Source organism: Rattus norvegicus, chromosome 16, assembly GCF_036323735.1.
Source record: "Rattus norvegicus strain BN/NHsdMcwi chromosome 16, GRCr8, whole genome shotgun sequence".
Taxonomy (NCBI): Eukaryota; Metazoa; Chordata; class Mammalia; order Rodentia; family Muridae; genus Rattus; species Rattus norvegicus.
In genome coordinates, this window is record NC_086034.1 from 77,396,637 (window position 1) to 77,420,975 (window position 24,339).

Sequence of the window (24,339 nt, forward strand, 5' to 3'; positions counted from 1 at the left end):
GCTCTGAATGGGTGTTCCTTCAGCCTCTGTTCTAAACTTTGCCTCCCTATTCCCTCCCCACGGTATTCTTGTTCCCCTTTTAAAGAAGGAGTGAAGCATTCACATTTTGATCATCCGTCTTGAGTTTCATGTGCTCTAGGCATCTAGGGTAATTCAAGCATTTGGGCTAATAGCCACTTATCAATGAGTGCATACCATGTGTGTTTTTCTGTGATTGGGTTACCTCACTCAGGATGATATTTTCCAGTTCCCTCCATTTGCCTATGAATTTCATAAAGTCATTGTTTTTGATAGCTGAGTAATATTCCATTGTGTAGATGTACCACATTTTCTGTATCCATTCCTCTGTTGAAGGCATCTGGGTTCTTTCCAGCTTCTGGCTATTATAAATAAGGCTGCTATGAACATAGTGGAGCATGTGTCTTTGTTATATGTTGGGGCATCTTTTGGGTATGTGCCCAAGAGAGGTATAGCTGGGTCCTCAGGTAGTTCAATGTGCAATTTTCTGAGGAACCTCCAGACTGATTTCCAGAATGGTTGTACCAGTCCGCAATCCCACCAACAATGGAGGAGTGTTCCTCTTTCTCCACATCCTTGCCAGCATCATGCAGTCACCAGAGTTTTTGATCTTAGCCATTCTCACTGGTATGAGGTGAAATCTCAGGGTTGTTTTGATTTGCATTTCCCTTATGACTAAAGATGTTGGACTTTTCTTTAGGTGTTTCTCAGCCATTTGGCATTCCTCAGCTGTGAAATTTTTGTTTAGCTTTGAACACCATTTTGTAATAGGGTTATTTGTCTCCCTGCGGTCTAACTTCTTGAGTATATTTTGGATATAAGCCCTCCTTCAGTTATAGGATTGGTAAAGATCTTTTCCCAATCTCTTGGTTGCAGTTTTGTCCTAACAACAGTGTCCTTTGCCTTACAGAAGCTTTGCAGTTTTACGAGATCCCATTTGTCGATTCTTGATCTTAGAGCATAAACCATTGATGTTTTGTTCAGGAAATTTTCTCCAGTGCCCATGTGTTCGAGATGCTTCCCCACTTTTTCTTCTATTAGTTTGGGTGTATCTGGTTTGATGTGGAGGTCCTTGATCCACTTGGACTTAAGCTTTGTACAGGGTGATAAGCATGGGTCGATCCACATTCTTCTACATGCTGACCTCCAGTTGAACCTGCACCATTTGCTGAAAATGCTATCTTTTTTCCATTGGATGGTTTTGGCTCCTTTGTCAAAAATCAAGTGACCATAGGTGTGTGGGTTCATTTCTGGGTCTTCAACTCTATTCCACTGGTCTATCTGTCTGTCTCTGTACCAATACCATGCAGTTTTTATCACTATTGCTGTGTAATACTGCTTGAGTTCAGGGATAGTGATTCCCCCAGAAGTCCTTTTATTGTTGAGGATTGTTTTAGCTATCCTGGGGTTTTTTAATTATTCCAGATGAATTTGCAAATTGTTCTGTCTAACTCTTTGAAGAATTGGATTGGTATTTTGATGGGGATTGCATTGAATCTGTAGATAGCTTTTGGTAAAATGACCATTTTTACTATATTAATCCTGCCAATACATGAGCATGGGAGATCTTTCCATTTTCTGAGGTCTTCTTCAATTTCTTTCTTCAGAGGCTTGAAGTACTTATCATACAGATCTTTTACTTGCTTAGTTAAAGTCACACTGAGGTATTTTATATTATTTGGGACTATTATGAAGGGTGTCGTTTCCCTAATTTCTTTCTCAGCTTGTTTCCCTTTTGTGTAGAGGAAGGCTACTGGTTTATTTGAGTTAATTTTATACCCAGCCACTTTGCTGAAGGTGTTTATCAGGTTTAATAGTTTTCTGGTGGAACTTTTGGGATCACTTAAATATACTAGCATATCATCTGCAAATAGTGATATTTTGACTTCTTCTTTTCCAGTCTGTATCCCTTTGATCTCCTTTTGTTGTCTGATTGCTCTGGCTAGAACTTCAAGAACTATATTGAATAAGTAGGGAGAGAGTGGGCAGCCTTGTCTAGTCCCTGATTTTAGTGGGATTGCTTCAAGTTATATATTTTACCTCCATATGGTTAGTCATGCTAGTTGAAATATAAAATTCATGAGCATAGTGAGTTTGGTAATGATGTAATGTTTTAACCCAAAATAACAATTTAAGGAAAGATGATGGTTGGTACTAGATATATATATAGATATATATATATATATATAGATATATATATAGATATATATAGCAATCAAGGAGACAAAGAAGAGAAAAAAATCTCAGATGTAAAACAAATAATGAACCGTGTGCACTGCTAGTTTGGAAGGCTGGAAAACCTCCCCTGCCCCTCTCATCTTAACTCCCACTTGGGGTCCACCTCATATAGACAGGCCTTCCTGCACTCTACCCTCAAGGTTAATCTTCCTGACTATCTTAACTTTTATCTCAAAAACAAAAACACTCGTTCTTAAGGAACTTTTGATCTCTGCACTTAAGAAACACTGACCTCCTCCAATTACACATCTAAGTTCCTTGGTAATCAATCTTCAGTCTAGACGCCAGGTGTGCCTGCCCTTACCACGCTGTGGGCCGCTCCATAAAGGAGGAAAGGCAGAAGAGCTATCCATGGCTGTTTTCCAGGATCACTTCCTGCTGTCTCTCATGATTTCCTCTGTCCATCCCAACAAACCACCTCTCTCCTCATCATTTGGAATTATGTTATTTCCAGTGCTTCACTTAGTAACTCCCCACAACACCCTGAAAGCCATCCCTGAATCACAGATCTCTATTTCCCAGGAACCCATCTCTAACTACAGGCTTTAGCGCCTACCAACAAATGACTACGACTTCGGATCTCATTTCATCTTCTCTCCTGGATTCACATACACTCACTCATCTCCTCGATGTGAAAGCCTTAGAGTTTCAGGTACACACGATCATGTGCCCTCTCTTGTACTGTGTGGGTAGCTTCTGTTAGCATAACTCACCTCTACCCTGCGATCCCTCCTTCTCCATGGTCACCAGACAGGGGTTCTCCACTTCCTTATATCCCCTGATTGGTGACTTCCTTGTGACTGTTTTCTCAACCTCAGTTGTAATTGATTTTCTTCATCTTCAAAGGGGGCAATCATCTCTTCCTGATTGTTTTGCTTCTCACCTCTTGTACATTCTAAAATCTGTTGTTAGAATCAGCACAGACAGGCTATTGTCATACTAGAGCACCTGATACAACTCCCTCATGATTAGCACTTCAAGGTTTTGTGCTCCGTTGGGCTCAGTGGCATTGTACCCATTCCCACATGGAGAACACCTGCTTCTGTGGTGTGACCTCCCTTGCAGATCTAATTGACTTCTTCCCATTCAATGGGCTAACCATGCTTCTATGCCCCTATACCTTTGTACCAACTGTACCCTATGCTTGGAAATTTCTGCCCCCTCTCCCAACTTAACAAATTTCTGATCATCCAACATACCTTTCTCACCTTTCCCAAGGAGCCACTTCTTAATACTCCACAACTACTGTCTAAGATACACCCACATTAAAGAAAAGATACCAGTTCACTCTTTCTGTCCATTCAGATATTTATTTCCATGTGTATCTTACCCATGTTGCTTTTTCACATTTTCTTGGTATCCATGACAAAGAGAAGTAATTAAAATTATGTCTTAAATGAATGAACACATTGATTGAATGCTTTCCTATGAAGAGTTATTATTGCTACATCTTCCAGCATGAATGATGTGACACTGGAGATGTGTCTGAAGGTAGCAAGCCTTTTGTAAGGTAGTGTGTAGACAGCCTTAGTTGTTTAGTTTTGTCATAATAAAATGCTTAGGTTGCTGGACATGGAGAGAGATGTCTTTCTCTCTTTAGGGTCCTCTCTAGTACACTCACACCTAGAACATCGCCGGAGTCCAGGAGACCTTACAGGTGTGCAGGTCACTTCAGCTTCAGTGATCAGCCCCGTCAGAAGGGATGTAAGCAGCAGGCTTCTTTCTTTTTTGAACAGTAGCCCACTTGTGTTTCCATAAAATTACAGTATTTTTGACAGAATCCCTCATTTTTCTTGCAGTTGACAATTTGGTAATTTGGTCCAGGCTCTGTAAAAAGGAATGTGCAAATTAATATCATTAACTTATGCCAAGAATTAGTCACAGGTTATTTCTAAAGTAAGGCTATGATGCAGGGGATAACAGTATGAAATAGCTTGTAGTGTTCATAATTTCAAATTCCAATTCATGAACACAAGTCCAGATAGCACTCTGCTCCTTCAAAGTCCCACAAGTTCCTATATTAATGAAATGATGTTGTAATATTGCCTCACAGCACACTGTCAGAAAGAACATATGCCCCCGATTGTGCCTGGCTATATTTGTGGCGTGACAACTGCATTTCCTTTTTCTCTTCCCTTAGTGAACTAAGTCCTTTGACAGAGGAGGTTAATTCCAAGGAGGCAGAGATTATGATACATAGGGTAAGGAAGCAGTTAGAGGGGGTGGGACTGTACCTAATGAATATCATCAGGTATGTGCCAGCATTCAATTGTCTGCCATGTCCGCTGACCCCTGTCTCTGACTCAGAAATGACTTTGAGATTAAGGGCATTTTGGAAACTACCAACTCCTCCAGGCTCTGTGGCTTTGGAACTGACTCTGGGGTAGGGTGTGGGAACAGACAGGACGCCTGGATGTGACCAGAAGAGTCCAGAAGAATGTTTGGGCTCGTGGTACTTCACCACTCCCTTGTATCTGTCCCCACAGGAGGTGGCAAACAGCTCAGCCTGTCCTCTGCCTGCTTCCCAAGAAACCTGCCAGAACTTATCAAGTATTCCACAAATTCCAATTGAGAAAACGACCTCCAAGGCTGAGGGAAAAAGGAACTGGGTAGGAAGAGAATCGTCTCCTCTGGTCACTGCTTCATCAAGTAGGACGTCACCATAGTGAACTGAGACAACTCACCTCTTGGCCCCTCAAGGTTCCTATGACTTTGAGCCCCTTAAGGATCCACTTTCAGCAGAGGCTGCAGGATCTCCTGACACTCCTGACATCTAGGGAGACTGAACCATCTACACTGTGTCTCCACAGACAGTGACGCTCACCTCATCCCATCCACGCTGTCACCTCCCGTCACGTGGGCTCCATATTTCCCAAGTGGATGAACTTACTTTGATCTTGGATGCTTGACTTACCATGGTAAGGGGGGGTGCGTGGAGGGAAGCGTTTCACTCTGTGATGCAACAACCCAGACCCATTTCCTCCTTGGGCAGGAAATTCGTCCTGGGGGGAACTGGGGGGTTCAGTGACTAAGTGGTTAATGGACGAGGCACTGGACGACCCTGCTGAAATGAAGGATATTTAGAAACTCTCTATTCAGCAACTCAAGAGGATGGGGTGGGTTTCCACAGTGAGTGGGGGCTGGCAAGAGACTGGAATGAGCTGCAAGGGATCCACACAAACTCTTTATGTATGTATTCATCCACATGCATGTACGTGTGCGGATATGGAAGTGGAAAGAGTGCGTGTGAGGAAACACGCCAGGACCAATGGGCACCTCAACAACGAACCCAGCCTCCATCATGGACATCACAGAGGCATTGCCAGGATCCCTAAATCTAAGCCTCAGTGTCCTCTGTATAGCATAGAAGAATGAGGAGGAATCCTTCCTCTTGGAAAACTAATGCCACCAACCCATCTGAGAACCCATCTCACTGACTTCCCCCCAAAAAGCCCACTAGGGAAGTGCGCCCTATACCGCAGGGCACACTGACGTCTATGGCTGCCCTAGACTTCCATACCTAAAGTGACACCTGCTGAAAGAGCCTGGGTCCAGGAACGAAGCCATGTTTCTGCTTTACCTGGAAGGAGCAGGGCTGCAAGGAGGAGGCTGACAAAGGAAGGAAGGAGTCTCCGTTTCATGGCTGTGGAGAGGACTGCAGGCACTGAAGTGCCCCGGGTGGGTGGGCAGTTGCTGCAGGCTCTCTTATAGCTGAGCTGGGAGTGTGGGCTGGGAGCCTCCAGACAGAGTGCACAGCCACAAAGGTCACTAGAAGATGCCCTTCTTCCCCCACTGTTCCCAGAACAAGCTTGAGTTACGTGGGTTTGTTTTTTGCAGGAAGTCAAGGACATGGCTGAAGACTTTGGGTGGCCTTGACGAACAAGAGAATCCGTGAAGGTAAATCAAGATGAAAGGCATGGAGAGGCAAAAGTAAATGTTATCAGCACTTCCATAGTTACTTTTCAGTAGCTTGCACAGAAGGCTGCAATGCTGATTCTGTGCTGTCTGCAGAACACGTTTGTCTCAGTGGAACACTGTCCTACATGAGAGCATGAGACACACCAGCTAGGCAGGGCTCCAGGGAGTCAGGTGGATTTAAAATATTCATCACTGCTCCTTCTTCTCCAGTCTCTGTGTTTATTCACCCCTCCCTCCCTTCTTCCCTTTCTCCCTCCCTCCCTCTCTCCCTCCCTCTCTCTCTCCCTCCCTTCCTCCCTTCCTCCCTCCCTCCCTTTCTCCTTCATTTTCTTTGACCCTCTTTCTTTTCATTTTAAATTATCTGAGTTATCTTCATTTTTCCTTTCCTTCCTCTGACCTCCTGACAAGTCTAGGTGATGCCATTAACACCAATTCAATTCTGCAGGAAAACGTCCTACAGTTGAGGCCAGGTTTTCCCTTGTGGTGGTAACCACACACAAGCCTGTTCTCCTCCATCTTCTCCCCAGGTGGGTGTTTTGTCTCACTGACTTCTGTCAAGCATGCACATCCCTGAGAGTATAGTTCAGACCAAACCAAGATGCATAGTCTTTGGTTCAAGAGCTATTTAATCATGAAATACCCTATGTATTTTGCTCAGGGAATAATCCATGATACCAACACTCTCAGATTTGAATGTATGAGGTTATTACATATACAGCAACCAGCAATAAAAGGAAAAAGAAAAATAAGCAACAGAAAAACAATACAACATTGGAGTAGACACTTGTACACCATCCTATGAAAACTGCCTGAGGTAGACCCAGCCTCCAAAGCATTCACTTGGAGGGTGTGACCAAGAGAATCCCAGCAGAGCATCTCCTGAGACTGCCCCAGTGGTCCCCATGGTTCTAAAGTCTCCTTCTGTTCTGCTTTAGGACTTGCTCTGGGAGTGGTAGGGTGACCCAGAAAGATTTAGGTTCCATATATCTTCATAATCTATTGGAAAATGAGTCAACTACCCTGGTTCAAGCTTCAGTGGATACTGGAGCAGAGTCCAGTTTAATTTATGGTGACACAAAACTTGTTTAAAGAGAAGTCACTTACAATTATGGACAGGGGAAGGAGGTAATACAAAGCAAATGTAAATTGAAAAGTGGTCAGTGTTCAAAATGGCCGAATGCAGCAACGATGCTTCCCAAAGATTATTGATGGCACTGATAGAGGGAAACTAGATTTACATGAAGGACTTCCATTGAACATCAGCAGATCCCAGGAAGAGTTGCTATGGTAACGCTGTGTGAATGTGTCTCATTTGACATACATTTTGTTTGAACATAGAAAACATCTTAGGCTATTTGTGCAATTGAAAATACTCATCTCGGTGTGGAGAAAACCATGAGTGGGTTGAGAACAGAGCAGCAACCATGGGGATTGGGGGAAGCAAAAAGAGCATGCAGGAGACTGGCCCTGGGAACAGGGGCGCACACAGCAGTGTTACACAGTAAACGGGGCCTTAGACGTCTGGATGTACTCAACACTACAGTGCTGCTTTGTGCATGACATCTTGTCCCCTGAATCCATTAGATGGTGGGAAGTAAAAACATGAGACTTCAGGGCTAAAGCAGATATTACATGTTGCATATCCATGTGTTGATTATAATGTGTGACTATGCACATGAGAAGATCTTCAATATTGTCATCTCTTTATTACCTCCTGGGTGACATCTCAATTAATCTTGGAAATGGAAATGTGGGCAGGGAAAAATCTAGAGTAGCCAGTTTGGTCTCAGCAGCTTTTGTGAATCAAGTTCAACCTTTAAGAGATGCCCAAGAGGAGACTCACAGATGAGTGCGGTGAGCCTTGCCAGCTGCGTTTCCTTGTTTTGAGATTTAAAATTTCAATTTGCTAACAGAACCATGGACGCTGTGGGGAGGACATAGGACGGTGTCCATTAGGGCTATGAGGAGCATGTAGAACACCCCCGAAAGAAAGAATTTCACACGGGGGAAGACAGAACAGACAGTAGAAGCCTCTTTGGAAAGGGAAGTCGACAGGGACTCCTTAGGATGGCAGTAAATGGGATGGTTCGCAGAACTAGACAAAAGTCGACGTGCTGAGCTTGTGGTCACACAGTGGAAATGGGGGTTTGAGATCTTCATTTTTCAAGCATGCAAGGAGTCACAGAATGTACCAGCTTTTCCAGTATCAGTTTGATCTGAAATGATTTTAGCCTTCCTATGACCCTGCTCAAATAACACAAAGGGACAGAATAAAACGTCTTATAAGAATTCTAAGGAATTAAAAACTCCTTTGAAGGACTAAAAACCTCACATCCTTGTAGATCTTAACAAGCCTATTGAAGCTGCCAATTCTAATGAAATTTTCACAGAATTTTAGACCTGAAAACTGAATTCAATTTCTCTCCCACTGTTTCTTCTTTTCTTTTCTTTTCCCCCATTTATTGAAGATAGTTTTCTTCCTCGTGTAATGTATCCTGACTATCATTTCCCTCTTTCTACTCTTCCCAGTTTCTCCCCACCTCCCCTCCATCCAGTCCACTCAATTTCTGTCTTCCATTATAGTACAAGCAGGAGAAGCTGCCCTGAGCAGCCTGCTCTCCCAGGGCATGTCCACCCTCCGGTCGCCTCTCCTCCACCTCCATCAGACCCCTTAGTCATATAGACAGGAGCATGTTGTCCTCTGAGGGGCTCCACCCGGCATCTGACTCAGACAGATGCAGACACCCACAGCCAAACAGTGGATGGAGCTTGGGGACTCTTATGGAAGAAGAGAAGGAAGGATTGTGGGCCCTAAAGGGGATGGGAACTCCACAGAAAGGCCAGCAGTCAACTAAACTGGACTCTTGGGACTCCCAGAGTCTGAGCCACCAAGCAAAACACATACATGAGCCAGACCTAGGCCTCCAGCACATATGCAGCAGGTGTGCAGCTTGGCCTTCATGTGGGTCCTGAACAACTGGAACGGGGCCTATCCCAGAAGCTGTTGCCTGTCTGTGGGATAGGTTGTTCTAGCTGGGCTGCCTTGTCTGGCCTCAGTGGGAAAGGAAGCACCTACCCTCGCAGATACTTGAACTGCTAGGGTCAGCGGATGCTCAGGGGGCCCCACCAACTCAGAAGAGAAGGAGGGGAAGGATTGTGGGAAAGAGAGACTGGAAGGGGGCAGTGAGTGGGATGTAAAGTGAATAAGTAAAAATAAATAAATTTAAATTTAAAAAAACAAGCAGGGGGGCTGGAGAGATGGTTCAGTGGTTAAGAGCATTGACTGCTGTCCTGAGTTCAATTCCCAGCAACCACATAGTGGCTCACAACCATCTAACAGGATCCGGTGCCCTCCTCTGGTGTGTCTGAAGACAGTGACAGTGCACACACATACATAAAATAAATAAATCTTTTAAAAATTTAAGCAGGATTCTATGTACATGAAGGACCTGCCTCAGCCATTGGTTTACAAAGAGCAGACAGAGAACAGTGAGGAAGTGGAGTGTTCATGAGTGTGAACCACACGCTGAAGACTGGAGCCAGCTACTTGCACACACACCAAGAGAGCTCAGGGACAAGGCAAGGTTAAATGGAAGAGGGGAATTCAGAGGACAGACAAAGCTAAGGGAGGCTGGGAAGAGGAAGGCGACAGAGGCCACTGGGATAACAGAACCCAAACACTAGCTAGATGCCTGGAATGAGTTCTGCTGCTTGGCAGGCAGTACAGCGGTGTGACTGAGGTTTACAAAACTCAACTGTGTGTTTTACGAAGAGCTAGAAGAGGAATGTTCTCAGATTCCCAATCTCTCGGAAAGTTAATGGTAAAAGGGAAAGAAGAACTAAGCACCCTAACTAGCACACAATACATTATATACCTGACTCAAAATAGTGCCCTGTACTGACAAAAATATATACAACTTGTATGCTTTTTTTTAATTTGTTTTTTATTTTTTATTCTTCTCTCATACTATACATCCCAGCTGCAACCTCCCTCCCTTCTCTCCTACCCTGCCTCATCCCTGAATATTCCCTCTCACCAAGACCCATTGCCTTCAGAAAAGAGCAGGCTTCTCCCTGATATCACCCCATGTCTGCTGATTTTTAAGGAGCATTGATTAGGGAGCCACAATAGCAAGGTCATAGTTGTAGTGGGAATGGTGCCGTTCCCCTTGTGGGCTTGGTTCCTTTGAAGGAATCTCTTGAAGCCCCTACCCAAAGACTATACATGGACTGACCCTGGACTCTGACCTCATAGGTAGCAATGCATATCCTAGTAAGAGCACCAGTGGAAGGGGAAGCCCTGGGTCCTGCTAAGACTGAACCCCCAGTGAACTAGACTGGTAGGGGGAGGGCGGCAATGGGGGGAGGGTTGGGAGGGGGACACCCATAAGGAAGGGGAGGGGGGAGGGGGATGTTTGCCCGGAAACCGGGAAAGGGAATAACACTTGAAATGTATATAAGAAATACTCAAGTTAATAAAAAAAATATATATTTAAAAAAAAAGAAAAGGAAAAAAAAGAAAAAAAGAAAAAAAAAAAGAAAACTGTGCTGACCTTTGCCACTCTCAACAGTGAATGCTTTCCCTTAAACATGCTCATGAAGCAGCTCCACTCCCTCCCAGCACCTCAGTTTCTGGCTCTCTGTGTTTTTGGTTTTATTGTGTTGGGAAAACCCAGAGCCTCCCTTGTTTTATCCTAGAGAAATATGCCATGCAAATAAAACCCATGACGCCTTGTGGCTATGCTAGAACCCTACAAACAAAGCTGAAAGGTTAAAAAAAAATCCTATGTGGGGGCTGGAGAGATGGTTCAGAGGTTAAGAGCACTGCCTGCTCTTCCGGAGGTGCTGAGTTCAAGCACATGGTGGCTCACAACCATCTGTAATGAGGTCTGATACCCTCTTACGACAAGCAGATGTGCATGCAGATAGAGCACTCATATATATTAAATTAATAAAAAATAAACCTTTAAAAAGAAATGCCTGACAGACATCTTAAAAAACAAACAAACAAACAAACAAATCCTATGTGAACACTGGCTTCCCTCATCTGAGACTCACCCAGGATAAACTCCTGAGCCCAAGCTAGGCTAATCCTCACATTCCTGTTTTCCAGGATGCAACAATGGGAGGAGTATTTGTGACATTTCTGTACTTTAACCCAATAACTGGCAAAGGCACTTGAGGGAGGAGAGGTTTATTATCATGGCTCACATATGAGCTGTTCTGTCCCACGAAGATGATGGCGGAGGAGGCTTGCTGCTGGGCCTTCTAGCATCTCAAAGGAGAAGGAGTGACCACTTCCTCCAGCACAGCTCTGCCTCCTAAAACATCTGCCACCAGGTAGAAAACAAATGTCTAAACACATGAGCACATGAGCCTGTGGGCACAGACACATTACGTCTGTCCCAGAAGGCAAGAAAGCCCGTGCTGGAAACCTTGCCTTCTCCATGCTGGCATTTCCCAGTGAAAGTCTGGGTAAAGAATCTGATCACCCACATTCCTTGCCAATCTTCAAGTTTTTCTTTCTCACCATTTCCTTGCTCCCACCCCCCAACTCCCTACCATACATAAATTTTAATCTGGAAAGCATACAGGCTCAATTTGCTTCCTCCTCTTCTTCTTCCTCTCCTCTTCTTCCTGCTCCCCTCCTCTTCCTCCTCCTCTCTTTCTCTTCCTTCTTTTTCTTGTATAATGTAATCATTGGGGTCAGTCTGCCCTTTTAGGGAATGACTTAAATTTTTAGCAAAATAAAATATAATAAAATAAAACAAAATCTATCATATCAAAGTTGGACAATCCAAGTCATCAGAAAAATAACACCAGGAAAAGGAACAAGAACTTGATGCCTCAGTGTAGGGGAATGTCAGGGCGGGGAGGTGGGAAGGGTTGGCGGGGGAACCTTCATAGAAGCAGAGGGAGGGAGAATGGGAAAGGGGGGTTATGGACAAGAAACCAGGAAAATGGTTAATAAAATTTATTATAATAATTATAGTAATAGAAAGAATCAAAGACTCACTCACTCACAGATCAGGAATCCCATAAAAGAACTAAACTGGCCAGACCCGGTGAGAGAGAGACCCAACCGCCTGGTCAGGTGGGCACTCCTGAGGCTGCAGAGCGGAAGAGACCACCAACACTGCTCACCCCTGCCCACATCCCTGGCCCAAGAGGAAACTGTATAAGGCCTCTGGGCTCCCATGGGGGAGGGCCCAGGAGCGGCAGGACACCTGCCTGAGACACCGCCGGAACCTGAAAGAAACAGACCGGATAAACAGTTCTCTGCACCCAAATCCCGTGGGAGGGAGAGCTAAACCTTCAGAGAGGCAGACAAGCCTGGGAAACCAGAAGAGACTGCTCCCTGCACACACATCTCGGACGCCAGAGGAAAAAGCCAAAGATCATCTGGAACCCTGGTGCACTGAAGCTCCCGGAAGGGGCGGCACAGGTCTTCCTGGTTGCTGCCGCTGCAGAGAGCCCCTGGGCAGCACCCCACGAGCGAACTTGAGCCTCGGGACCACAGGTAAGACCAAATTTTCTGCTGCAAGAAAGCTGCCTGGTGAACTCAAGACACAGGCCCACAGGAACAGCTGAAGACCTGTAGAGAGGAAAAACTACACACCCGAAAGCAGAACACTCTGTCCCCATAAATGACTGAAAGAGAGGAAAACAGGTCTACAGCACTCCTGACACACAGGCTTATAGGACAGTCTAGCCACTCTCAGAAATAGCAGAACAAAGTAACACTAGAGATAATCTGATGGCGAGAGGCAAGCGCAGGAACCCAAGCAACAGAAACCAAGACTACATGACATCATCGGAGCCCAATTCTCCCACCAAAACAAACATGGAATATCCAAACACACCAGAAAAGCAAGATCTAGTTTCAAAATCATATTTGATCATGATGCTGGAGGACTTCAAGAAAGACATGAACACACTTAGGGAAACACAGGAAAACATTAATAAACAAGTAGAAGCCTACAGAGAGGAATCGCAAAAATCCCTGAAAGAATTCCAGGAAAACACAATCAAACAGTTGAAGGAATTAAAAATGGAAATAGAAGCAATCAAGAAAGAACACATGGAAACAACCCTGGATATAGAAAACCAAAAGAAGAGACAAGGAGCTGTAGATACAAGCTTCACCAACAGAATACAAGAGATGGAAGAGAGAATCTCAGGAGCAGAAGATTCCATAGAAATCATTGACTCAACTGTCAAAGATAATGTAAAGCGGAAAAAGCTACTGGTCCAAAACATACAGGAAATCCAGGACTCAATGAGAAGATCAAACCTAAGGATAATAGGTATAGAAGAGAGTGAAGACTCCCAGCTCAAAGGACCAGTAAATATCTTCAACAAAATCATAGAAGAAAACTTCCCTAACCTAAAAAAAGAGATACCCATAGGCATACAAGAAGCCTACAGAACTCCAAATAGATTGGACCAGAAAAGAAACACCTCCCGTCACATAATTGTCAAAACACCAAACGCACAAAATAAAGAAAGAATATTAAAAGCAGTAAGGGAAAAAGGTCAAGTAACATATAAAGGGAGACCTATCAGAATCACACCAGACTTCTCGCCAGAAACTATGAAGGCCAGAAGATCCTGGACTGATGTCATACAGACCCTAAGAGAACACAAATGCCAGCCCAGGTTACTGTATCCAGCAAAACTCTCAATTAACATTGATGGAGAAACCAAGATATTCCATGACAAAACCAAATTTACACAATATCTTTCTACAAATCCAGCACTACAAAGGATAATAAATGGTAAAGCCCAACATAAGGAGGCAAGATATACCCTAGAAGAAGCAAGAAACTAATCGTCTTGGCAACAAAACAAAGAGAATGAAAGCACACAAACATAACCTCACATCCAAATATGAATATAAAGGGAAACAATAATCACTATTCCTTAATATCTCTCAATATCAATGGCCTCAACTCCCCAATAAAAAGACATAGATTAACAAACTGGATACGCAACGAGGACCCTGCATTCTGCTGCCTACAGGAAACACACCTCAGAGACAAAGACAGACACTACCTCAGAGTGAAAGGCTGGAAAACAACTTTCCAAGCAAATGGTCAGAAGAAGCAAGCTGGAGTAGCCATTCTAATATCAAATAAAATCAATTTCCAACTAAAAGTCATCAAAAAAGATAAGGAAGGACACTTCATATTCATCAAAGGAAAAATCCACCAAGATAAACTCTCAATCCTAAATATCTATGCCCCAAATACAAGGGCACCTACATACGTAAAAGAAACCTTACTAAAGCTCAAAACACACATTGCACCTCACACAATAATAGTGGGAGATTTCAACACCCCACTCTCATCAATGGACAGATCATGGAAACAGAAATTAAACAGTGATGTCGACAGACTAAGAGAAGTCATGAGCCAAATGGACTTAACGGATATTTATAGAACATTCTATCCTAAAGCAAAAGGATATACCTTCTTCTCACCTCTTCATGGTACTTTCTCCAAAATTGACCATATAATTGGTCAAAAAACGGGCCTCAACAGGTACAGAAAGATAGAAATAATCCCATGCGTGCTATCGGACCACCACGGCCTAAAACTGGTCTTCAATAACAGTAAGGGAAGAATGCCCACATATACGTGGAAATTGAACAATGCTCTACTCAATGATAACCTGGTCAAGGAAGAAATAAAGAAAGAAATTAAAAACTTTTTAGAATTTAATGAAAATGAAGATACAACATACCCAAACTTATGGGACACAATGAAAGCTGTGCTAAGAGGAAAACTCATAGCGCTGAGTGCCTGCAGAAAGAAACAGGAAAGAGCATATGTCAGCAGCTTGACAGCACACCTAAAAGCTCTAGAACAAAAAGAAGCAAATACACCCAGGAGGAGTAGAAGGCAGGAAATAATCAAACTCAGAGCTGAAATCAACCAAGTAGAAACAAAAAGGACCATAGAAAGAATCAACAGAACCAAAAGTTGGTTCTTTGAGAAAATCAACAAGATAGATAAACCCTTAGCCAGACTAACGAGAGGACACTGAGAGTGCGTCCAAATTAACAAAATCAGAAATGAAAAGGGAGACATAACTACAGATTCAGAGGAAATTCAAAAAATCATCAGATCTTACTATAAAAACCTATATTCAACAAAATTTGAAAATCTTCAGGAAATGGACAATTTCCTAGACAGATACCAGGTACCGAAGTTAAATCAGGAACAGATAAACCAGTTAAACAACCCCATAACTCCTAAGGAAATAGAAGCAGTCATTAAAGGTCTCCCAACCAAAAAGAGCCCAGGTCCAGACGGGTTTAGTGCAGAATTCTACCAAACCTTCATAGAAGACCTCATACCAATATTATCCAAACTATTCCACAAAATTGAAACAGATGGAGCACTACCGAATACCTTCTACGAAGCCACAATTACTCTTATACCTAAACCACACAAAGACACAACAAAGAAAGAGAACTTCAGACCAATTTCCCTTATGAATATCGACGCAAAAATACTCAACAAAATTCTGGCAAACCGAATCCAAGAGCACATCAAAACAATCATCCACCATGACCAAGTAGGCTTCATCCCAGGCATGCAGGGATGGTTTAATATACGGAAAACCATCAACGTGATCCATTATATAAACAAACTGAAAGAACAAAACCACATGATCATTTCATTAGATGCTGAGAAAGCATTTGACAAAATTCAACACCCCTTCATGATAAAAGTCCTGGAAAGAATAGGAATTCAAGGCCCATACCTAAACATAGTAAAAGCCATATACAGCAAACCAGTTGCTAACATTAAACTAAATGGAGAGAAACTTGAAGCAATCCCACTAAAATCAGGGACTAGACAAGGCTGCCCACTCTCTCCCTACTTATTCAATATGGTTCTTGAAGTTCTAGCCAGAGCAATCAGACAACAAAAGGAGATCAAAGGGATACAGATCGGAAAAGAAGAGGTCAAAATATCACTATTTGCAGATGACATGATAGTATATTTAAGTGATCCCAAAAGTTCCACCAGAGAACTACTAAAGCTGATAAACAACTTCAGCAAAGTGGCTGGGTATAAAATTAACTCAAATAAATCAGTAGCCTTCCTCTACACAAAAGAGAAACAAGCCGAGAAAGAAATTAGGGAAACGACACCCTTCATAATAGACCCAAATAATATAAAGTACCTCGGTGTGACTTTAACCAAGCAAGTAAAAGATCTGTACAATAAGAACTTCAAGACACTGAGGAAAGAAATTGAAGAAGACCTCAGAAGATGGAAAGATCTCCCATGCTCATGGATTGGCAGGATTAATATAGTAAAAATGGCCATTTTACCAAAAGCAATCTACAGATTCAATGCAATCCCCATCAAAATACCAATCCAATTCTTCAAAGAGTTAGACAGAACAATTTGCAAATTCATCTGGAATAACAAAAAACCCAGGATAGCTAAAGCTATCCTCAACAATAAAAGGACTTCAGGGGGAATCACTATCCCTGAACTCAAGCAGTATTACAGAGCAATAGTGATAAAAACTGCATGGTATTGGTACAGAGACAGACAGATAGACCAATGGAATAGAATTGAAGACCCAGAAATGAACCCACACACCTATGGTCACTTGATTTTTGACAAAGGAGCCAAAACCATCCAATGGAAAAAAGATAGCATTTTCAGCAAATGGTGCTGGTTCAACTGGAGAGCAACATGTAGAAGAATGCAGATCGATCCATGCTTATCACCCTGTACAAAGCTTAAGTCCAAGTGGATCAAGGACCTCCACATCAAACCAGACACACTCAAACTAATAGAAGAAAAACTAGGGAAACATCTGGAACACATGGGCACTGGAAAAAATTTCCTGAACAAAACACCAATGGCTTATGCTCTAAGATCAAGAATCGACAAATGGGATCTCATAAAACTGCAAAGCTTCTGTAAGGCAAAGGACACTGTGGTTAGGACAAAACGGCAACCAACAGATTGGGAAAAGATCTTTACCAATCCTACAACAGATAGAGGCCTTATATCCAAAATATACAAAGAACTCAAGAAGTTAGACCGCAGGGAAACAAATAACCCTATTAAAAAATGGGGTTCAGAGCTAAACAAAGAATTCACAGCTGAGGAATGCCGAATGGCTGAGAAACACCTAAAGAAATGTTCAACATCTTTAGTCATAAGGGAAATGTAAATCAAAACAACCCTGAGATTTCACCTCACACCAGTGCGATTGGCTAAGATCAAAAACTCAGGTGACAGCAGATGCTGGCGAGGATGTGGAGAAAGAGGAACACTCCTCCATTGTTGGTGTGATTGCAGACTGGTAAAACCATTCTGGAAATCAGTCTGGAGGTTCCTCAGAAAATTGGACATTGAACTGCCTGAGGATCCAGCTATACCTCTCTTGGGCATATACCCAAAAGATGCCTCAACATATAAAAGAGACACGTGCTCCACTATGTTCATCGCAGCCTTATTTATAATAGCCAGAAAATGGAAAGAACCCAGATGCCCTTCAACAGAGGAATGGATACAGAAAATGTGGTACATCTACACAATGGAATATTACTCAGCTATCAAAAACAACGAGTTTATGAAATTCGTAGGCAAATGGTTGGAACTGGAAAATATCATCCTGAGTGAGCTAACCCAATCACAGAAAGACATACATGGTATGCACTCATTGATAAGTGGCTATTAGCCCAAATGCTTGAATTACCCTAGATCCCTAGAACAAAGGAAACTCAAGACGGATGATCAAAATGTGAATGCTTCACTCCTTCTTTAAATGAGGAAAAAGAATACCCTTGGCAGGGAAGGGAGAGGCAAAGATTAAAACAGAGACTTAAGGAACACCCATTCAGAGCCTGCCCCACATGTGGCCCATACATATACAGCCACCCAATTAGACAAGATGGATGAAGCAAAGAAGTGCAGACCGACAGGAGCCTGATGTAGATCTCTCCTGAGAGACACAGCCAGAATACAGCAAATACAGAGGCGAATGCCAGCAGCAAACCACTGAACTGAGAATAGGTCCTCTATTGAAGGAATCAGAGAAAGAACTGGAAGAGCTTGAAGGGGCTCGAGACCCCAAAAGTACAACAATGCCAAGCAAGCAGAGCTTCCAGGGACTAAGCCACTACCTAAAGACTATACATGGACTGACCCTGGACTCTGACCCCATAGGTAGCAATGAATATCCTAGTAAGAGCACCAGTGGAAGGGGAAGCCCTGGGTCCTGCTAAGACTGAACCCCCAGTGAACTAGTCTATGGGGGGAGGGCGGCAATGGGGGGAGAGTTGGGAGGGGAACACCCATAAGGAAGCGGAGGGGGGAGGGGGATGTTTGCCCGGAAACCGGGAAAGGGAATAACACTTGAAATGTATATAAGAAATACTCAAGTTAATAAAATATATATATATATATATATAAAGTGAAGTTCTAATTGTTGAACCTGCTAAAAAAAAAAAAAAAAAGAACTAAACTGAAAGATATAATATATATTATGCACAGGGCCCAGTGCAAAGCAGTGCAGTTGGAGATGACACTGACCAAGAAACTCTGTGGCCTCAAAGAGGGAAAAAGAAGGTTCAAATGATGGTGGACACAGAACAGACTAGACAAGGAACATGAGCTTTAGAACACTGGGCTATATACGTTATCTACTCAAAAGTGAGAATGGTGTTCAGAGAAGGGAGGTGAGCGGCTTTCAGGTATTCAGCACCGGTTAAGCCAAAACCTCGTTGTGGTTCGTAAGCTAACAATGCACTGCATATGTAGTATATAGAACATGAACGGTAAACAAATCCAAAGCTATAAACCCTTGCTAGGGCCAACCCAGTTCACCAGGTCTGACACCATGCACCAGGGTGAACACCTGTACAGTGATGCTAAGCCCTGAGGGGATGTGAGGGCCATATTTTCTTAGCACAGGCTCCCAGTGTTACCCGGCACTCTGGTCAAAGACTGGCTTTGACATCCAGGGTAAACTGAGACAGGATATAGAGTTGGCGACTGACTGGGGCCACTGAAATCCTCCCTGGTTTGGCTGGGGTCCTTAGAGTGGGCAACTGATCACTAAGTCTTTTCTCTGAGAGTAAAAATAACCTAGATCCCCTGGGGCTGGTTGGTACTCGCCGAAACCAGAGAAGAGACACTGAACTCTTTGAACTTTTGGAAACTGGCAAGGGAAAAAGTCAAAAGAGAGGAAAGACTCATGCACACACACACACACACACACACACACACACACACACACAGTGAACTGATGAAGCAAGACAAGCGGCAATAAATACACAAAAATGCATACATTCATGCATACATACATACATAAACACACATTCACACATTGGGTGGATGAAGCAAAGCTCCAACCAACCCTACATATGTGCATACATCATATATACATATATACATATATACACATATACATATATACATATACATACATATATACATACACATCATATGTGCATATATACATATACATATATACATATACACATATACACATACACATATACACATATGCACGTATGCACATATACACATATACACATATACACATATACATATATACATATATACATATATACATATTAGGCAAATGGAGCAAACTCCAACAAGCAGACTCCAACAACTTTAGTTTTTTCTCCCACAGTTTATATATCCCAGCAAAATCTTTTAAGCAGTATAAAAATTATAGTGTGACTACATTCCATTATTTTAGTGAATGGTTATCAAAAAACAGTGTTTCCCTTTACATAAAAATAATTATATAGTACAGGTAAAGAAAACAAATCATTTGCAAGAATCCATATTCGTAACTAAGTAACTTGTTATAGATTAACAAGGTATGGGCAAGCAAAGTAATTTTCTCAGCCAGTTTCTCTCACTTGCAGGCTGCAATTTGCAACTACAAAGAAAGTGTCCATTATTTTATTATCTATCTTTAAAAGCAATCCCATAAAACTTAAAAGAATCTCAAATCTAAACTTTTATATTTAAAAAATCCAGTCCTTTTTACTTTAAATCCTCAGAATAAACATCTACACATCAGCAAATTTTACTAAAACCATATCAGGAAGCTGAGTGCAAAAGAGGGTATGAGAAATCAACCATCACTTGACGAAAGCCCAGCTTTAGCGAAAGGGGCATGGCAGTTAGTGCCGGTCAAGCTGCTGTGGTTCTTGTCCCTTGACCTCAAAAAGTAACTAATAAGAATGTGCCTTTCTGAACTTCATATCGCTCCCTAGGATTTTCCACATCAAGCCCATTAACTAAAACATCTTCACCTAGCTTCACTAACATTTTTTTCCAAATATTTTTAAGTGGTGCTGGTCATCAATAATTACTAGAGTGCCAGGGAAGCCCCGTAGACTTTTCACACCATTCTTAGATCGAGAGGTTATAAAGACAACAAACAGAACAAAACATTGCAACAGCCTTAAGGCCTTAGGACTCCTAGTCCTCAGGCACTGCCTCTCCTCCAAGGAATACCCGTCTTGTTGTGCTAACCAGTGGTCTGCGTTCCATGAGTTTCTAAGGCTGTTTGTTGTTCCTTCTGCATGGCCCTTGACACACTCTTCTTCCTCAGAGCCTGAGAAAGCCGCTGGGTGACAAGGGAGGAAAGACCGTATGGAGTTGACAGTGCTGGTTTGTTCTTGGCTCAGCTGGGTTTGTTGAGTAACTCTGTATTGATGTTTCTGTTGCTGGGACACAGCACCATGACACAGGGACCTTAAGGAGGAAAGCTCTCCTTGTTTACTATTGCAGAGGGATGAGTCCATGATAGACAGCGGGGAGCAGAGCGTCAAGGGGAAGGCAAGGAAGCAGGCAGGAAGCCAAGAGATCATTCCTTGGCCCCAAACACAAACAGAAGGAGCAAGCTAGAAGAAAGGCCAGGCTATGACCTCTCAAAGCCAGCTTCCACATGTACTTCCTCCAGCAAGGATACTCTCCCTGGAGCTCTTTAAACAACTCCAACTGGGAACCAAGTGTCCAAATGCCTGAGTGGATTCAAACCACTGACTCCAAGAGGGTCATTCCATTCGGTGTACTAGAGAGGATCCGGGCAGCTTTTCTACAGCAGGAATTGGCAATGCTTCCAGGTCCACACAGTAGCACAGGAGCCAGAGATTGCTAGCATCTGACTCTAACGTCAGGATCTCCTCAGTGGGTCCAACCAGGGCCTACCATTTTTGTTATCAACAAATAGTTCTTTTATCCAATCAACACAATGTGTTTCTCTGTATTTTGACAAGAAAGAACAGAGAGGGTCAAACTTAGGGTACAGAGAAAAGCTGCTCGGAAGGAGGCACATGGCAAAGAGCACCTCATTTCCACAGGTCAACTACACCTGAACCTACTCTTCAGTGCAGAACAGATAATGAGTCTCATCTCCCAAAGGCCTGAGAACAATTAACACCTAAACAAGGTCCTAGAGGTTGCCAATGGTGGAGACGAATCAAGAGCAACACCTAGAAGGGTTTCTTGAGCCTGCAGATGACGTCCAGCACCCCTGACCCCCTGTTTTGTTTGGTTCCTTTTGCTTTCATCCTAAATCTAAGGTTCAGTACAGGAGGTAGGAAGGTGGACTATGGTCCGCAGTGTTCCGTAAGTTATTCAGTGATGACAATGAGGTGTGCTGCTGTTGAAGTGGCTTGCTTAACCTCTCAGGATGTGTTTTCTTCAGGTGTTCCCCCAAATTCCATCACCTTCAGCTGTGTGTATTTGTAGCCCAGAGGCCCTTCTTATCTGGAGGAAGTAAGAGACATAGCTGAGAAGAGCAGAGACCAACAGTGCTGGGGTTGGTAGAGAAAAGAGAAGCAGGAGAAGGGTCTCCCCCAGCATGGTGGAGAGAAGGATTTATGGACAGTGTCTTCAGGTGGGAGCACACACCAAGACACAGGGTAAAGGAATATTTACAGGAGGACTTTAGAGTTATGACCTAAGAGTGTAGGGTAGGGAGTGTTACCCATAGGAAGCCCATACCACTTATACATTTCTTCACCTAAAACAAAAGCCAGACAAGATGATCCCTAAGACATTAACTATCCCTAAGACGCTGACGATCCCTGAGATGCATTTGCAATCCAATATCCTGTGACTCAGGAAAGGAACTTTCCATTCTTCTTCCCTCAGCTGACATCTAAGGGCTCCACACCATGTTACTGAGGAGGAGCTTGTAGAGGAGAGTGGGCAGGTAAATGGGGTTAACACCACCATTCTGTAGAAACCATTCTCTGAATCAAAAATAAAGAAGTAAACAAAGAATCGTGTCAAAGAACAGAGGTGTAGCGAGTGAAGGTCATGAATGCCAGCAGGAGTTGACAGTGCATTTTAGGAACAGAGTAAGAATACCAATTGCTGACACTAAGCCTAGGCTTGGGGTTGACTCAGGTGACCATGGTGTGGGGACCAAGAGTGTTCACAAGTGAGGACTCTTTGAAATAGTCTTTGCCTTTCCTGAGAACAGAGGCCCAGGGATTTGACTCCCACCCCTGTCCACAGGAAAGACGAAAAACACTTAGATGCCTGTGTTTGCCCTCGGGCGTCGTTCCTGATAATTTTACCTTTAGAAAAATTAATGGAGTATTTCAGAGAAAGTATAAATGCCTGGCCTTGAAAGTCGACATCCTTGAACAAACTCTCCTCACCCCGGATCACAGAGCAGACAGCAGCACTTTGCTCATGCACCTTAGCTGGAGGGAGCGTGTGCACGTCCTCAGAGCAACTGCTTATAACCACTCCCCCTATGCAGTAACAGGGCAGATCACCAAATCACCTGGTTGGAGACTGCAAAGAGTAAGAATCAGACAGGAAATAGGACTGATCTCTAAGCTACCTTTAAGGTAGGATAGAGAATAAGAGGGAGAGAGAACAACACTGACCTTTGGCTTAAATCCATGCTACAAGTTCATACTTAAGAATAGGTTAGGGAGATGAGACCAGGTCAAGAAGGCCTCTGGGTTGCAGAGGAGAGACCCCAGAGAAAGGTGGGCACACATCAGCAGATGTGCTGCAGCCCTGCTTCCAAACTGTGCTTGGGTGCCAACTGGGAGCTGTCCACGTGTCAGCGAATTTCCTTCAGCAAATGTGTGTCAGGAAGCTGCCTGGTGTGCTTTTCACAGTAGACACGTGGGAGTCGTTAGGAAGCACGACAATGAACGGTCTTGAAATCCTGTAGGTAATGGAATCTGCTGGGCTGTGGAAGGGAACGAGCCCTGGAAACACAGTACGCTGGGTCAGGCTTTAGCAGGCAGGGGTACTGTGTCTTATCCCCTGCCATTGTGGAAGGGACTGTTGGGTTAGAGGAAAAGTGTTGTTTTTAAGAATATGTTCAATAAAATGCCAGTGACTTTAGTGTGTGTGTGTGTGTGTGTGTGTGTGTGTGTGTGTGTGTGTGCTAATCTAAGTTTCTGTAGATTTCTTGCTATTTCTTTTTAGTTGTATTTCAGTTGATAAGGCACAGAATATTGTTCTGAGTTTTTGCGTTTGTGGCAACTTGTTTCATGTTCTAAACAGAATCTCTTTTGACAAAGTTTGGGCTTTGACAAAGTTGGGCTGCTGACAGGAGTCTGCTCTGAAGTTGCCAGATGGGACAGTCTGTACGTGACTTGATCCACGGCACGATTTAACCTTGCAGTTTCTATTTTAATTTTCTTGCCTGGATGGTTCGTCTGTTGGTGAAAGTTCAGCGTCGAAATCACCCACTGGTACTGTGTGGGACCTGTCTGTCCTTTAAACTCACAGTGCTCATCTTATGATAGTGGGTGAATTAAAGGTCCATGCATTTATGTACAGTCATTAAACATCTTCAAGATTGTGTATAACTAGATTGCTCCTATTATTAATGTATAGTGAGTTTCCTTATGCCTTCTAATTTTGTGTCAAATCTTCTCTGTAAAATTTGCCCTTTAGATAGCAAACTGTCTCATATTTCTTTCTAATCCAATCAGTCTTTTAACATGGGAGCCAGCCCTGCTTACACACAAGGTTACATTTGATACGGTTTTACCAAGTTATCCATATTAGACATCTGCTGGGTTATTATCACCCTGTCTGATTTTTTCCTGTCTCAAATCTTAATCTGTTCTTTCATGAGAGGTGTTTTGTTTCTGGTTTTTGTTTTTTGTTTGTTTTT

At 43.1% G+C, this 24,339-nt stretch overlaps 1 protein-coding gene across 2 annotated transcripts; it reads right to left on the reverse strand.

Annotated features, from left to right (window-relative positions):
* Positions 1–3,556: 3,556 nt before the first annotated feature.
* On the reverse strand, positions 3,557–6,116 carry Spag11bl (sperm associated antigen 11b-like). Of its 2 annotated transcripts, none has more exons than XM_039094089.2 (3): positions 5,777–6,116; positions 5,171–5,317; positions 3,557–4,083 (listed from the first exon to the last, which is right to left on the reverse strand). In XM_039094089.2, the coding sequence occupies exons 1-3, from the start codon at positions 6,105–6,107 to the stop codon at positions 3,950–3,952; spliced, it is 612 nt and encodes a 203-aa protein (XP_038950017.1). In that variant the 5' UTR covers positions 6,108–6,116; the 3' UTR covers positions 3,557–3,949. The 2 variants fall into 2 exon arrangements, with proteins under 2 accessions (XP_038950017.1, NP_001291353.2); NM_001304424.2 differs by having other exon boundaries at positions 3,914–4,083; positions 5,837–5,917.
* Positions 6,117–24,339: the final 18,223 nt, after the last annotated feature.

Coding starts and splice junctions, on each gene's coding strand:
- Spag11bl (XM_039094089.2), bottom strand. CDS start 6,107: ATGTCCTTGACTTCCTGCAAAAAACAAACCCACGTAACTCAAGCTTGT. Junction 5,318..5,776: donor TTCAGCAGGTGTCACTTTAG/GTATGGAAGTCT, acceptor TCATTTCAGCAG/GGTCGTCCAGTGCCTCGTCC. Junction 4,084..5,170: donor ACGCACCCCCCCTTACCATG/GTAAGTCAAGCA, acceptor TCCTTTTTACAG/AGCCTGGACCAAATTACCAA.